At 47.6% G+C, this 16,328-nt stretch overlaps 4 protein-coding genes across 4 annotated transcripts; 2 read left to right on the top strand and 2 right to left on the bottom strand.

Moving 5' to 3' along the window:
• The first annotated feature begins 321 nt into the window (after nt 1–321).
• On the top strand, nt 322–2,079 carry K441DRAFT_698842 (uncharacterized protein). Its single transcript, XM_067653099.1, has 2 exons — nt 322–883; nt 957–2,079. Exons 1-2 carry the CDS (start codon nt 402–404, stop codon nt 1,768–1,770), a joined length of 1,296 nt encoding a protein of 431 aa, XP_067500304.1. The 5' UTR covers nt 322–401; the 3' UTR covers nt 1,771–2,079.
• A 254-nt stretch (nt 2,080–2,333) lies between these two features.
• K441DRAFT_577843 (uncharacterized protein) lies at nt 2,334–5,180 on the top strand (the record flags this gene model as incomplete). The annotated part of the gene is made up of 2 exons (XM_067644265.1): nt 2,334–3,425; nt 3,576–5,180. 2 exons carry the CDS (start codon nt 2,334–2,336, stop codon nt 5,178–5,180), a joined length of 2,697 nt encoding a protein of 898 aa, XP_067500303.1.
• A 366-nt stretch (nt 5,181–5,546) lies between these two features.
• On the bottom strand, nt 5,547–11,987 carry K441DRAFT_577797 (uncharacterized protein; the record flags this gene model as incomplete). The annotated part of the gene is made up of 5 exons (XM_067644262.1): nt 5,547–6,272; nt 6,337–10,790; nt 10,856–11,253; nt 11,329–11,540; nt 11,595–11,987. 5 exons carry the CDS (start codon nt 11,985–11,987, stop codon nt 5,547–5,549), a joined length of 6,183 nt encoding a protein of 2,060 aa, XP_067500302.1.
• Nucleotides 11,988–14,508: 2,521 nt separating this feature from the next.
• K441DRAFT_577690 (ankyrin) lies at nt 14,509–15,559 on the bottom strand (the record flags this gene model as incomplete). Its single annotated transcript, XM_067644253.1, has 2 exons — nt 14,509–14,775; nt 15,437–15,559. Coding segments are annotated over 2 exons (390 nt in total), but the record flags the coding sequence as incomplete, so codon positions are not given.
• Between the last annotated feature and the right edge of the window lie 769 nt (nt 15,560–16,328).

The following is a 16,328-nucleotide window of genomic DNA, read 5'->3' as shown; positions in this document are numbered from 1 at the left end:
TTGCAGCGGGCACGGCTTCGCTCGAGGCAAGGGTATTCCTCAGGGCTACCAACCGCGAATTGAGGGTCTTCAATGCATCTTTTGAGACTACATAATGCTACCCTTCCTTCTCTCCTTCCTCCGACATTAGTAAAACTTTTCCGATTCGTTGAGCAGTTCACCAATCTTCAGTTATCTAGTTATGCGAGCTTCCCTCGCATCTTGAAGAATGTTTCATGCGATGTATGCATTAGTGCATGCAAAGCTATGCATTCTCCTAGTTAGCCAATTAACACTCCAAGTATTGATGAAAACCAGTAAAGCTGTTCATTAGATAATGTGCGCTGAACTCAAATACCCGTTCTCAGCTCAACCCTGAGCTTTTACGTCTCGACTCCGCTCGTTTACTATATCAACAATTGATGGATCCCTTGACTCTCGCTGCAGCCGTCGCTGGACTCATCGGAACCTCTTTCACACTTGGCATCAGATTGTATAGTTTATACGACCAGTATTGTGCAGCTTCAAAGGAGTTCGAAGCTTTCGGCCGGGAAGTCAAAGCTTTTGGCGGAACATGGCAGATGGTACAGCCTTGCCTAGAAGATGCGCGACCACTACTTTCACTCGATTGCTTACAAACCCTCACCAACATCTGTAACGGCACCAAAGACATTTTAGAGGACGTGACAGAAACCATAGAAATTTTCGCATTTGAAGATAAAAAGGCCACTAGGAAGGCGAAACAGGGGACAACTCCAATCTTTCTATGTTTCGGATACAAACTAGCTGCCGATGATCGAGCCCATCGAATTAGAAAGTTCTTTAAACAAAACGATTTTACGTTGCAGCGCAGTCAGCTGCTCTATGCGAATACCACTCTGCAATTGGTTCTTACGGTTATTAAGTAAGTAGAGATGCGCATTTATTTAACTCGCTATAGTTTCCGCGGTATTTCACACAGCTAACGGTATCGATAGTTATGCGAGGACAGTGCCTAACTCCGGCGTTGTGAATCAAGATTTGGATAACTCCGACTTCATCATTATCGAGCAAAACCGAGCACGAAATGAGATCAGAAAGAGGGAGCGGCAAGAGAAAAGGGACCAAAAGGCTCAGGTTCTACGAGTCGAGGCGATACAATGGCTGGACCAATTACCGCCTTCAGAAATAAGTCCTCCAGGTCAAGGACGAAGGAGTCCGTTCGAGGGACTGGCCAATCGCTGGGTAACACCAGAATGTAGACCCGGCTCAAATGATCATTCCGATGTCACAAGTTCTGAGGGCAGACGAACCCCATACAGGGCAATCATTGATGAACTTAGGATCAGGAATCGTGCGCAAGCCCAGGAAATGCAAACGCAAGCTCAACAAATCCGAGATTTGAATCAACAAATGCAGCAGCTCACGCAAGACCTGCGTAATGTTGTTAAAGAGTTACGTAACACGACTAACGATTCTACTCGTTACCGCCGTGAACGGAATGATGCACTCGCTGGTAGAGATGAAGTACGACATAAACTAAGGCATATGGAGGTTGCCAGGAACCAATACCACAAAGAAAGTCACTATTTAAGGAAGGAGAACGACCTTTTGATTGATAAGCTCAAAAATCTTGAAATAAAAAACCATCCGGCAACGATTGGCTACAAAGACAATAACAAGGAACACCACTTGAAACGGATGCCAGGATACCGCAAAGTCCATAGACCTCCACCGACCTCGCAGAGAGGATTCCCTCGCCCGACGGAGCGTGGGGAGTCTTCCGATCGGTCTAGCGACACGCTCTGTTGACGTCCCCTCCCCTCAACAAGATTCAATTCGACTACCTTGTATCTTCCCAGCTTCTCTTTCAGGCATTACTCAAATTACGGCATCACGTTGTTACGAAATTAACGATTTAATGACTCTCGCGAGCAATTCCAGGTTGCCGCAAGTGACGGGCCCGATGGCATAGCCTACATTCAGAGTTGTAATGGATTAGTTAAATTGCTTTAGTGTTTTAGGTCCTAGTAAATACCAAAGAACGGATGACTTTCTTGCATGCAATCTTTCCATTGAAATCCCAACATAATTGAGGGGATCCCCGCATGCTGTGAAGGCGTGCATCCAAGCGCGCTACCTATTCCACCTTTGGTTAGCTCGTTGCCTGCCGCCTGAATGCACACCATCAACAGGCAGAAACTAGGCAACAATGACAAGGCATTGGCCCCCACCGTTCTCGCACTTCAGCCTAGTTGTGCAGCAAAATAATGAGGCGAGATAAAAAGTGTATATGGGGAGACTCTTCCCCATCTTCCGTTGCATCCTCCTCGAATTTTTTTAAGGCCATTGGGGGATCGTGAAGAGTGCCCACCATGGCTCCACTAATGCCAATGCTCTCCTCGGGGCTGAGAGGCACGACCGAGCTCAAGATCGATGAGCTAGAGAGGATGCGACGGTCCTATGAGCAGCGTAAGGCTGAGCTTTTAGCTGAGGCGGAGGGTGCGGGCTCTGCAGCGAAAGACCAGCGAGCAAGGGTCTCGACTCTGCTTTCTGGCGTTAAGAAACTCGATCCGTCTTCCGAGAACGATGACGATCTCACGAATATGAGCCGCTGGCTCGATCAGGCCGGTTACGATCGCTCTATATCCACCGCAAAGCTGGGATCCTTTGAAAAGACCCTCCGGTTGAAGCTCGAATACCAGAGCCGTAGATTGGAGCTGGCGGATCTTCATGCTCAGCTACTGGAGGAATGGATACGCCAAACCGTTTCGAGTCGGAACTCACTCTCGACCAAGCTTGATAAGGTCATTTTGGACCAGGAAGACGAATTCGAGGTGGTGGAGGAAGGTCAAATCCCGCAACTCCGCGAAAAATTTGAGTCCATTGCCTTTACACCACTCGAAACTGACGCGGAAGAGATTGATCGTCATCTATTGAGTTTCTTCCCTGGAGAAAATGGGACTAGGGCTTTGGAAGAGCTGCGTGAAAACATGAAGGAGTATGGAGACGATTCCCTAGGTGGGATGAAAATATTCACCGATGAAACCCTCCAATATTCCATCAAAGACTTACTTCAAAATGAATTGCTTAGCGACGAGAAGAGGACTATTCTCCAAGACTACCAGCAAAGCCCCGTAGTACTTCGTGAGATCGCTAGTACACTAAACATGAAGTTCTCCGATATTCGAAACTGGAAGTGGCGCTCTCCAGAAAAAGGCCTTCGGGTCGAAGCTCGCCAGAACAGCGATGGCATATTCTGCATGACGGCAGAGGAAGATCTTCTTGAAACTCTTTTCCTACAGGGCATTGGAGTTTCTTGGTCTATCGTTGTAAAGGGTTGCTTGAAGGGGTTCATCAAGAAGGAAGATCGTGTTTGGAAGCGGACTGAAAGGCCCTCGCTTGACGAGTTAGACAAGCGCGATTATTACCTGTCAAACAGGAGGAAGCCAAGGCCAGCCAACATGGTCTGTAACATGTGTCATCCGCCACCGCCACCTCCGCCAGGTTTCTATCCACCTCCGCCACCCCCAGGACCTCCACCGCCACCACCTCCGCCAAATTGGAGAGACATCGACCGGGTCATCCCTATCTCTTCTACGAGGCTTGATGATGAGAGACAATTGGACTTCTTGCGGGATTTCTTCTTATCGCGGCTGCCCGAAAGACCGAGTGGTCTGTATGGTAGGAAGTGTTGGAATGAAAACACGTCCCCGACAATCCAAAGTGCCAAAGAAACTCAAGCAATGCTTATTCGTCAGCTGGCTACCGAAATGCAAATTCGTCAAGCCTTGGACGGAGAAGTTGCTATTGTCAAATCAGACTTTGAATCCTTTGCGACAAGCCTCCCACACAGCACTATCCTCTCTGTGCTCAAATTTATTGGAGTTCCTGAGGACTGGCTTGTTTTCTTCAAGAAATTCCTAGAGTGTCCTTTGAATATGGGCCCCGTAATCCGCGGTACGGCGGATCAAGTACGAATCCGGAAGCGTGGTGTGCCAGTCGGCCATGGATTTGAGAAGCTCTTTGGCGAGACCGTTCTGTTCTTTATGGACCTGGCTGTACATCAGGAGGCTGGAATGCTACTTTATCGACTCCGCGACGAGGCATGGTTATGTGGCAAGCCGGAAAAGTGTACCAAAGCTTGGAACGCTATGTGCGCGCTCTCAATGGTCTTCGGGTTGAATTTCAACCGGAACAAAACTGGATCGGTATCCCTAGGAAACACAAATGCCGAATCTAACGAGACTGTCTCAATACCACATGGAGAGCTTACTCTCGGGTTTTTGAACCTAGAAAAAAATTACGGGAAGTGGGTCATCGACCAAAGCAAAGTTGACACACATATTCGACACCTGCGAAAGCAGCTATCATCTTGCACCAGCATTCTATCTTGGATCCACGCCTGGAACACTAGCGCCGGCCACTTCGCCGGCCACTTGTTTGGTGAGCCAGCTAACTGTCTCGGCAAAGAGCATTTGGATTCTCTCTTCGCTGTTTACGAAAAGATTGAGCGCTCAATATTTGGTGACTCTAACGGCATCGCCAGTAGCTTGACTGATCATATTAAGCACCTCCTCGTCACACGCTTCGGTGCCACCTCAGTCCCAGACGCATTCATCTTCATGCCCGAACAATTTGGCGGTTTAGGCGTGCTAAATCCATTCACGACGCTCTCCCTCTCGCACAACGTCTTCGAGAAACCCGAAAAAGTGATGCAAGACTTCCTCAAGGAAGAGAGAGCTGCGTACGACAAAGCAAAAGAGAGATTTGAAATTCTGGGCCAGCAAGGCCGCCTCCGCAAACTTGAAGTCATTTATCCTGACAAGGACAAGATCGCTAGCATTTTCACTGACGGCGATACTGACACCTTCATGTCGTTTGAAGAGTACACTCGCTGGCGCGAGTCAGCTGCGAATACGGTGTGCCTGTATGAGGCGTATAAAGATCTCTACAGAGTGCCGGAGGATGATGTGGAAACCTCGCGAGAGGTTAACAGCGAACTCAGGAGACTCCATAGAACCCAAGGCGGGTTTTGTTATTGGCAATTGAGTTCGGAAGAGCGCTGGGTCGTGCAACTGTACTCGGAAGAGTTGTTTGAGCGGTATGGAGGGCTGAGCTTGGTTGACAAGAATTGGCTTCCGCTTCGAGCGTTGAAGATGTTGCGGGGTGAAGAGGACGACGACGAGGACGATGATGTTTCGGTTTATTCTGAAGTCTGAGCGATGTCGTATTGGATCATGTTGCGAGTGGAGGAAAGAGAAATTGTTCTCATAATGCTAAGGATTAATGACTTCAGCCGGCCTTTCTCTCCTTAGAAGACTGTTTTTCATTCAGCTCACACAGTTATTAATTGTTCTTTTACTGGGCGGATCAAATTGGATTTTTTCATAGAAATGACAGCGTCAAGTCAATAATGCTATGTTTTACAAAAGAGAATATTTCAGTATGGACCAAGCGTACCCTGTAACTCAAGAAAATACTCATACTAGCATATAACCGAAACATTACCCGAATCCGTACAAAAGGAGAGTAATTTTTTATATGTATGATACAAATAATAAAACAAGGAAACGTCGCCCACATCTCTAAATGATCGTGAGTGGTCTGTTCACGGTGCCGTTCTTACTTATCGATCCGCTCCCCATCAATTTTCCACTCGCACTTCCATTAGCATAGGATTGTCGAACTGCAAAATTGCTGCTTGCCCTACGGAGTACGTATTGATGCTTCTTCGGCACCTCTGTCTTCTTCTCTTCAACAAGGAACTCGAATCCAGATGGCCGACTCCACATGCCCATCTGATCCGCCCCCTTGGCCTGCCACTTCTCGATGCCCTTCGGTGCCTTCTCAGTCCAAGTCTTTTCTTTAGCGAACTTCCGGTCAAGCTGAGTGAACAGGTCTTGGTAGATCGGAAGACCCTTGTCCCACTTGCCCCCGCGTTGGTAAGTTCGCTTGAGAAGCTCGGCGTGCTTGACTGCTGCGGCAGCGCTGTCACAACTGGAGAGACCCTCATCATCGCCGTATGCGATCTGGCTGAGGACATCCTCATGCAGCGCCATAGCCTTACGGTGTTGGTTGGTGGCGGTGTACAGCTCCGACAACAGCGCGGTGAATTCCAGGGTCGTGCGGTCAAGCCCACCCCATACACGAGTGAGGTTGTAGCGGATGTCTTTGCAGAGGTGGATGGCATCGTCGTGCTTCTCCTTGCGGCAGAAGCGCGTTTCGATAAGACGGCGGCCGATCCAAACAACGATAGTGGACGACCATGTCTTTTGGACAATCCGGGATGACCAAAGTTTGGTGAGGATACGCTGCAGACGTTAGCAACAGTAGTTCAGCAGTCAATGGAAATGTGTCTGAACTTGTGGAACTTACCTCGAGGTCCTCGTAATTTTGCTGTTCGCCCAGGAGACCCACAAGATCGTTGAGGAGCTCAATTGACAGGTCGGTAAAAGCAAAGTCCAGGGTCTCAGAGCCTTCAAGAGCTTCACGGAGAATGATTCTTGACAAGTCAATCATTGTCCGGATAAGCTTCGGGTCTTCGCATCTCAAGGTTCCACGCCCGGCTAGATAGAGGGCAAGTTTGAAGCCAGTGTGGATGTTCTGCTCAGTGCGGAATCCTCCTTGAAGATGGATGAATCTATCAATCAGTGCTGCAAGATCATAGGCCTCCTGGAAGCGGGAATGCTTGGTATGTTCTAAAACAATCGCAGTTGCTCGCTCAATCACCGTCAGTTCGTAATGGCCATTCATAACCTCTTCCAAGCAGATATGGAAGAAAGCTTGAATAATCGTCCTCTTAGCGGTCTGCGAAACGCTCAAATGCTTGATGAAAACTTCCAACAGCCCTTCTTCAATGATCTTGACATCCGAGGAGCGCTTAGATTCCTTAAGGTAGTAGTACAGGCGGCATCCCGACTCTAGGATCACGAAGAACTCTTTTTGAGTCTTCGTAGCTCGGAAGTAAGATTCATAAAGCAAGATTTCTGTCCTTAGCTCAGCCATAATGGAAGAGAACGAACTAGTCTCCGTAATCACTTCGGCGAAGGCGGCCAAAAACACATATGACTTTCGCTCCACATTAATGGACTGTGTCATCTTCACTTCTTCGATAACCTTGGTTCGCATCTCTTGAATGACCTTGATCGCAGTCTCTTTGTAACCACATTCGATGTAGACATTGGCAATTGTCTTAGCAGATTCGATCAACTTCTCGGAATGTGTTTCGTGCTCGCAAATCTCAGTCACGCTTGTTCGAAGAAGTTGCGTTGCGATTGTGGTCGACTCAGTAGTGCTTTGCTTCTTATATGAAATGACCAAATCCTTCATTGTGGTCAAAGTCTCGGTCGACGAGTAACCGTATTGGCTCTTGTGCATTTCAAATTGTTCGCGGTAAAGAGACACTGCCTTTGTCACCGTTGTAGTGCTGGAAGAGTAGAGCTGGGCAAGGCGCTTCTTCACAGTATGAAGAACGGTCTGAGTAGAGGTCGTGCTCATGGAGGAAGTGGTCGTGCTTGTTTTCGTGGTTGATATTGACTTCGAGATCTTCTCACTGTGTTTGATGACCTCTTCATAAAGAGACATACACTCCTCGTGGTACTCCTCTCTTCGCTCGCTAATCTCCGCAAGATGCATAGTCGCCTTGATCGTCAACTCACTGTGACTTCCGTAGAAGCTGATACAAGTCTTCCGGTATTCTACTGCGAGTTGTCGAATGACGGAATATTCTGTCTTCGTCTTGTGTTCCAGGATATGCATGTATTTCGAGTAAATGCGCTCGACAAACTCGGCACCCAGCTTGTATGACTGTCCGTGCTTCAAAAACGTTTGCCATAGGCAAGCATACACATTCTGGGCGGCCACCCATTTGTGATCATGTTCATATATCTCGCAAAGCAATAAAGCGGCCTGGACGCCATCAGAATGGAGGCAACCATGTTCAATCTGGTATGCGGAGAATATCTGGTAGTAGGCCGTTTCAGCTTCCGTGCGTCGGCTCATACGAGTAGCAATGGTTCCGAAGCCGTAGAGTATCTCAATTGTACAAGCATGTGATTTACCAAATGAAGACTGCAAGTGAACGTAAAATTCCTGGTAGACCTTGATGACTTTCTCGTATCGGTATGTCGTTTCAAAAAACTCAATAATCGATTTCACGGTCCTGATCAAGAAGTGTTGGTCGCATTTATGGCTGTGCAGCAAGCTTTGGAAAATGTTCCAGTAGATCACTTCCGCCTTTTCGATCTGCAGCATCTTGAACCTGCAATGAGCTAAACTCATCGCAACCCCAATAACCTCGGACGAATACTCTTCGGTCACCTTAACTGTTTCTTGCCTGGTCTCGATCGATGACCAAACGCGGCTGATGGTTTGTGAGTAAATCTCGCAAGCTTCAGACCAGCGTTCCTGCTTAGAATAGCTAGATGAAAGGGCTACGCAGGTTTTGACAGTCGACGAAGAAATCTTCGTAGATGAAGAAGTCATTGACGATTCAAAAACCTCGCGAAGAGTCTGTTCTTCCTCGACGGTCAAAGTCGTCGATTCTGTGACTTCGGTGCCTGTAGTTGTCGTAGAAGACGAGCTGCTGGAGGATATCGTCTCGGTAACGGTTTCCGCAAGAGATGTGGCCACAGTGATTGCCTCAGTCGACGTGTGTTGCTCGGTCTTCTTGTAATAGCTCCACAGAGAACTAAATATCGAGCGAGCCATCGAATATACTTTCAAGGACCTAAATTGCTCTGCAATCACTTGAATGCGTTGAATGATAGTTGTTTCTGACCGCCATTCCTCGCTATAGGACTCGATTTCGATCCAGAGTCCGCGTAAAACAACTTCAGACTCCTCCTTTCGAGAGTGGCGGCAGAGAAATTTGGAGTATTCCAACGTGATATCGATCTTGGTCTCTCTGGTTCGTGTAGTTGTCGATATCTCAGTTGTGATGCTCCTCCAGAAACTAACCAAGATCTCTTCCGCCCTCTCGACTTCTTTGCGCTCTTCGTAGATTTGGACAAGGGTCATAGTTGATTTGATACGCCGTTCATCTGTAATAGACAGTGTGCGGACAATGTATTCGTGGTATTCCAATGTCAACTCAAGGATGACTTCAAATTTTGATAGAGTCTTTAATTGAGAAATAAGAAGCTCGTATATCTCAATCGTCTCAGCGTGGAAATGGCCATATAGCTCGATTCGGATTTCATAAAGCTCGCGGTATAAAATGGCAGCCTTTCCAGTCTCTTGAATCGATACGTAAAGCTCCGCAAGCATGGTGATGTACCGAATGGTAAGCTCGTGAGACGCTCCATGATCGTGCTTGTGGGTTTTGATGAGGTATAAGAGAACCTCCTCTTTCCTGATAATGAATTCCGTGCGCGTGGTCACTTTGATAGACAAAGTGCACCGAATAAAGGCTTCGGCACAAGCCAGTGCTACCGTGATATGGCAAACGCTTCGGCTGATTTTCCAGGCCTCATACGAGTACTCGCTGACATGCGAAGACTGGAGCCTTTGACAAATGCGAACCTGCAGAATTAAACTCTGAAGGATTGCGGCAGACCGTTCCCCAAAGACTGATTTTCGAACGCTGTATGATAGAAGTTGGAGCTTCTCAGCCTCAATAGCAACATACTGACGGGCCAAGCAGGTTCCTTCAATCAGAGCCAGAATCGTGGAGCTAGAAAGACAGTTTTTGAAAGAAGACGAAAGTTTGTGATGGCCGCTTGGTTCATAAAGAGAAGATAGGCGGAAGTGGCTAGTCCAGTATCTTGCAGCATACTCCAGCAGAGAGTATTTTGCAAAATGATCTGACAGTTCGTGTGAGCTCATGCGCTTGAATTGAGGCTCAATGTCCCCGTGTAAGTGGATCTTAACATAAGCCAAGGCGCGTACTGTTAGATCATGGTGCGCTTCTTTGATATTCAATACCAATTTGGAGGACTTGTTCGTACCCGATGTGGAACTGAGCAAATGTTCTCGGATGCTGGGATGGCGCAAATACACCATGCCGTCTCGAATGATAACAAGAGACCCGCAAGCGTGACGTATATCATCTTCCACATGGGTAAAACGAGGAGAGTGGGCGCATTGGTCGAGATCTATCTCTAGAAGCTCCCTGATTTCCTTAATTGTCAACGGCCGTTCAGATGCCAAAACCCAAGAGAGGATTTGCTTAGTCTCCTGATGCCTAGTGTCTAGGCTGGCGAGACGACGATCCAAAACTTCTTCCACAGTTTTCGGTGCCCGATCTAAGAGATCGAGAATTGCGGAGACTGTTTTCTCATTCTTCACCGATTGAAAGATTAGGTTTGCCCATAAGAATGAGCTTTTTGACCCTTCAAATACTTTTTGAATGATAGACTTTCTATCTTTCTCCTTCATAGCGCGGAATTGGGGTTGCGAAGAGATGGAATGCTCAATGACAAGTCGGATATCGTCTGAAATGTGTTCGTCCTCAATAGAAAAGTGTTGGGTAAGTTGTGACGCCGCTTTGCTCAGCGGCCTGCTGAGCACAATAGCTTTCACGTGCGTCCGATTGCTCGCAGAGGTGATTTTATGAAGCGTATCCAGAATCGCAGGATTGCCGATACGGGCCCCAGAAATCTGATCAAGACCGTCTATGAGAATTATGATCTTCTCATTGGTGAGAGCAAGATCAAGAGCCTCCCAGAGCGCTTGTTCAATATCCAAGGCTGTGCGACCCTTCGCGGACATTTCCATAACATCTTGGATCTTCAAGACAAGCTGTTGATGCCCGACTTTCCGGTCTAAGATTTGCAGCAAAAGGCTCTTGATAAGACTTAGTGGGCTTGTAGTATATTTCGCATTTGTGTCTTTTAAATAGATCAGCTCAACAACCTGGGAACACAAAATCTTATCAAAAGAATCCATAACTTACCTACGAAGTATGATATCACATCGTAGGGGTCCTGGTCCATAGAACCTTGCAATTTCTCAACAATCCAACGAGATAGGACGGTTTTTCCACTCGACGGGCCGCCAGTGATGAGGAACACCTTGTTGCGATTCCTGGTGAAGTTCGTGACATGGCTGCTGAACCACTCGCAAGTGAATTCGGCACGATGGACACCAGAAGAAAGTCGATTGGAGATCATGGTCCGCACAACGCGGTCTTGTGGCCCCAGGAAATCCCGTATGGCACAGATGTCTAGCTCTGAATGACCTCTGAACCGCGAACTTTCAATCTCCATAGTCCACATGGAGGTCGAAATCCGATCAAGGTGATGATAGAACCCGGTAATAGTCTCTCCGAAATGCTCTTCAAATTCGGTCGCGCTGATCATATGTTTCCCTTATTCAAAGTTAGCCAATCAGGGAATTCTGATGCTCGATGCCCCGTTTTGGGGGGACTAGCTTAATATACCGTGGCTCTTGGTGCGATAATGTGCGTTGACGGCACATGTCAACTGCATGAAATCTGAATATGTATGCGCGAGCTCGCGTCGAATTTCCGTGCTAGCGGTCAGAAGGTGACGCTGTCGAAGAAAAACTGACATAGCTAGTATCATCCTGTGAAAGACTCCAAATGCTTTTGTAAGGATGCTAATTTGGCTTGGGCCCATCTAAAACTTATCAATTTCCATCCGGCTACATAGCATTATAGCAGATTAACTGACCTGCAATAGCGATAGGCAGCTTCCCCAGATCAGTCTCGTGGCATCCTCACTATTGAGCATGAAATCATGCACGGCTTCGTGAAAGATGAGAACATGTCCTCCGATATTCTCAGCCCATCTTAAAACCTTGTCCCAGTTGCTTCCATCATGGGGCATATGCCGCAGCCGCTCATTCGCCAGCGCCTCCAGGAAGTCCTCAACTGTGGGGCTACTATCAAACACGATACTTGATGAACTGCCAAGTTGTGTCCGAATCATAGAAGACGTCCTCACCATGGACTCACGGAGAACGCTGACCTTGGGCACTCGGATGCTGTCGTTGAATGTCTGCATTATAGGAGACATATCGGGAGAGCCATCTCCATTGCTAAAGTATGTGCCATTGGAAGTCATGGTAGTGGACCCGTTGGTTTTATAGGTACCATTAGTGCTCGCTGAGCTCTTCAGAGTTGTGGTAGACTCGGTGGTAGATACTACCGGCGGGGCAGATGCGGGGTTGCCCATAGTATCTCTAGAACCTGCGTTAGATAATGGAGCAACTAGAAAAGGTCAGATTGGCGGAAAGAGAGTAACAACAGGTATATAACACTTACACTTTGGCATTCGAAGGCCAAGCACACGGAGCACTTAGAAGAAAGCAGCAAGGAAGGCACTCAAAAATTATGTTGGAGCGTAGAATCGCAAAGCCCATCTAATGCCCTGCATTTTGAACTTGATGGAAGCTTGAGTCCAAGATATATCTTAGATTGACCCCTAATCGATCATCCGCAATCCCGGCCGCCTGATATGATTCAGGTGGTTCCAGACGACGCGTGGCGCAGGAGATCATAAAGCGTAAGACACTCCAGCAGCCAAAAGGAAGAGGGACAAGGGCTAGATTGGCTGGGATTAAAGAACTGGATGCCCCGAGCGATCGTAGAGTGTACCCAAACGGGAAGATAGAGGGGTGATTCCAGGAGCTGACACTCGGTAGCACCGATACGCATCAGCTTCTGCGCCTGCGATAGAGCCAGCCACAGAAAGAACCAAAAATAGTGGCTGCTTCAATGGGAGATCATATTAGCGAAAAAGAGTTCCGGACTCAGGAATCGATCGAGACTTCCATAGTCGGTCCGCCGCTGTACGACTCCTTGTTTAGATCTATTGGCCTTGAAGAGCGTGAAGACCCTCCGGTCGAATTCCTTGAGCACATTCCCTAGAGTATTATAAATTCGCGATGGAAGCCATGGGAGAGAGCATTACTCTTCGTTTCTTTTGAGGCTAGACTAGACGAAGCCTCAGCTCTCGTCTGATAAGATGGCGTCGGTGCACATTCGGAGCCGCAGCCGCAGCCTCAAGTCTGCATGCCAGGGGGTTCCCGAGGCTGTGGTCATTTCCACGTGCCAAATTGGGCCAAGATAGGTAACGAGAAGTATTGGCGATATTGTGGATATGCCTCGGAGATGATGCGACTAGAAGCTGTCTTACACAATATGCTTTTCGTGATAGCAGGATACTGCTCAGACATGATTCGCAGAGAATCTGCAAGGCACAGGGGTATGATCTCGCACAATGTGGGGAAAGGTCCCTGACAGAAACTGGATGTACGACGAATACAGCTTGTACGAGCTCCGGCTTCTCCCCAGTGTGCGCGCGCAACACACACCCAATTTTGCTAACAATTAGTCAAGTGCACTGTGCACTTATAAAAAAGGCTGTGCACTCGCAAAGAAAGGTAAAGTCTCTGACTTTTAAGCTTAATTGTAAGAGTTAAACTTGAAATTCTCTAGTGTGCAAGAAAGCGAAATTAGGTGTGTTACGAGCACACGCAGGGGGGAGAAGCCGGAGCTCGTACAAGCTGTCGTGTGCTGTGAGAAGGCAGATGACTGCAAACGGCTGGCTGAGGCGTCGCTAGTCGGTTTTCTGGGTGTTTTGTGGCTAGCTGTTCTGCCCAAAGGGGAGTGCTCTGCAAAACCAGGTCTTGGAGGAGAACCGGGTTCACCCGAGAAACGGCTCGCCTCGCGACGGTCCGCCATGCATTCTAGAACCCAACGGATTGCATGCCCCTTGGGAGACCTGCATTCGTTTTCAATGTCACCCACCTCTTCATGCTCCCTCCATACGCTTTTCCTTCTTTTGCAGAGATTCTGGAAGAGCCGCGAGATCAGCTCGGCGAGCGAGCGACACCGTGCGGATAAGTCAGCCCAGCTACACGTGTAAGGACAAATCACTGCCAAGCCTGACTATATCTTCCACAACTAACTACTCTAAAAATACTACGAGGCGAAAGCTCTTTCGCTTTTCTATCTATTCTACCTGGTAGCTACGCCGTAGCTGTATTATATTAAAAGTTAGGTATGGGTGGTCAGTCTGAAATTCACGTAGATATGTTTCAAAATCCAAATCGTTTTCTGCGACGTGTATCTCGTGCCTTAATACAACAGATATAAAGCTCTAATATATATAGGGAAGGGGATAATTACGTAAAGAATCTATTATGTCAAGTATATATAGTATAACTATCGTGGTTAGGCAATAGCGATAAAAATCGATTCTCAAAACATTCAGTTACCACCAAAAGGACGCCCATAAGCTCTCAGAGGCTTCGTTTGTTCCCGCTTGTAACCAAATTCTATTACGGAGCCTCTGATTTATGAGATAAGCTCAGCCGAGCCTCCAATACCACTTTATTGTACCAACAGCAGGCAATTATACCACCTACATTTTGTGCGAATGCGCTTCGTTTCAATGGAATAGAGAAACGAGACAAACTATGCAAAGCGCATTGCGACATGAGTTGGCCCGACAAACTGCCACCCTGCAATTGTTTTATCACAAAAAATACCGGTGGTGGTCGCGTCTCGCGATGCATTGGCGAGTTTAATTATCATATCTATTCTATTCCTAGTGTTTTCCAAACTCCTTCCAAAGTCTACTAGCCACAATGCGACTGAATCAATCTTGCTGTAGCATAATGCCCGTTGCTCCGAGCCAATTTCACCGCTCTCTCATATTGGGCTTTCCCAGAGCCTTTAAGCTCGGCTCCGGCATTCAGCAGCAGTTGTATCATATCAATGCGACCATGCTCCGCAACTCCTTCCAGAGCCGTTCTTCTCTGCTCCTTTGCTACCGCGGCATTTATATCCGTGCCCTTGTCGAGTAGAAGACAAGCGATGCCAATGTATCCTCCTATTGCAGTGGACTGAAGTGCAGTTACCCCGTATTCGGGCGCTGGCAGCGCGTCCACATTCGCGCCGGCGTCCAGTAGTAGCTAGATAATTTCTAAACTTCCAGAACCGGCTGCGGCTTGAAAGGGGGTCCGTCCTAGAAAACGTGCTGGAGGGGAATTTACTTCAGCGCCTGCTTCGATGAGAAGTTTGACAAGAGGAGCGTGTGCCATTGTCACGACTGCTAGGGTAACATTCTCGAATCCAGGATGCCCTGCTACGGCGGTATTCGGATCGGCGCCTACACTCAAGAGCCTTCGAAGTATTGGGAAATCCTTCCCCCCGAACTGCAATTCCGAAAGCAGTTTCGCCATAAATTACACCAAATTCCTCTTTGCTCATTTCTTTTTCCAACTCCTCTTCATAAGTTGTTAATGTCACTGCGCTAACATCTATGCCTGTACCCAGCAGAATATTAAAAATCTCTAGATTCGCGGCTCTCATTGCTGTATGAAGTGCAGTGACTCCATAGCTTACTCCTCCAAGACCAGGTAGGCATGAGCGGGCAGTAAGAAGCGTTTGGATAATGCCAATCTCGGCATCATTCTCAACCGCTTCTAAGAGCGCACAAGGATCATTTGCATCGACGCCGACTCTGAGAAGATATCGGACCAGCTCAATGTCGTTTTGCACCACTGCCGCTCGAAGTGCGGTCTTTCCTCGCTGTTTCGCATATGGGTTATTGATATCTACTCCCTTATTCAGCAAGTAGCGTAGCAATTCCTTGTTTCCCGCTTGTATTGCTACCTTGAGAGCGGTGTTTCCTCTATTGGGAGAATTAACATCTATTCTAGCAACGAGCAGATATGCTACAATGGATGCGTTGCCACGAAATATGGCTTCTGGCAATGGAGAGTCTTTCTTACAGGTCCTCTTGGCTGACGAGCAAATGAACCAGATCTTGCCAATAATTGAACTGCGGCTAAATTCCCGGTTCTAACAGCCAATACGATCGGAGATAGACTCTCTCCAGTGTTTGCATTAAAATCTGCTGCAACGTCTAATAGAATTTGAATAGTCTCAGATGATCCATGGCGGGCGGCAGCTTGGATTGCGATATATTCACATTCTTCCTCCAGTTACCCATCTAGATGATGCCCTAGGCGGGCGTTAACGTTTGCGCTCGTTTTTAATAGAATCTAAATAAGCTCTGTATTGATATTCCAGGAGGCTATTTGAAGGGCAGTCATTACCGTATTACCCCTGTCGTTATGGTCCGACAGAATGTCATCGTTAACTTTGGCGCCGTTACTGAGAAGGAGCTTAACGATCTCTTTGTCTTCATTGTATACTGCCCATTTGAGTGCGTTATATCCATGGAAGGTCGAGCCGTCTGCATAACAAAGTGTGCGGGCGGTTACTCTAGCACTAGCATCCAATAGTGTCCGAAATACGCCAAGTTTGCCCGTCTTCGCTGCCCTGTCAAGAACTCTCGTACGGGGTTTAAAGATGTACTCGTGATGATAATAACACCTCCCCTTTATGGCCGGCTCCGGTGATGCTGTCAGATAATCCGTATTCTCTAGAG

The sequence above is a fragment of the Cenococcum geophilum genome (genome assembly GCF_001692895.1).
Source record: "Cenococcum geophilum 1.58 unplaced genomic scaffold K441scaffold_44, whole genome shotgun sequence".
Lineage (NCBI taxonomy): Eukaryota > Fungi > Ascomycota > Dothideomycetes > Gloniales > Gloniaceae > Cenococcum > Cenococcum geophilum.
This window is presented reverse-complemented; position numbering and strand designations above follow the sequence as displayed.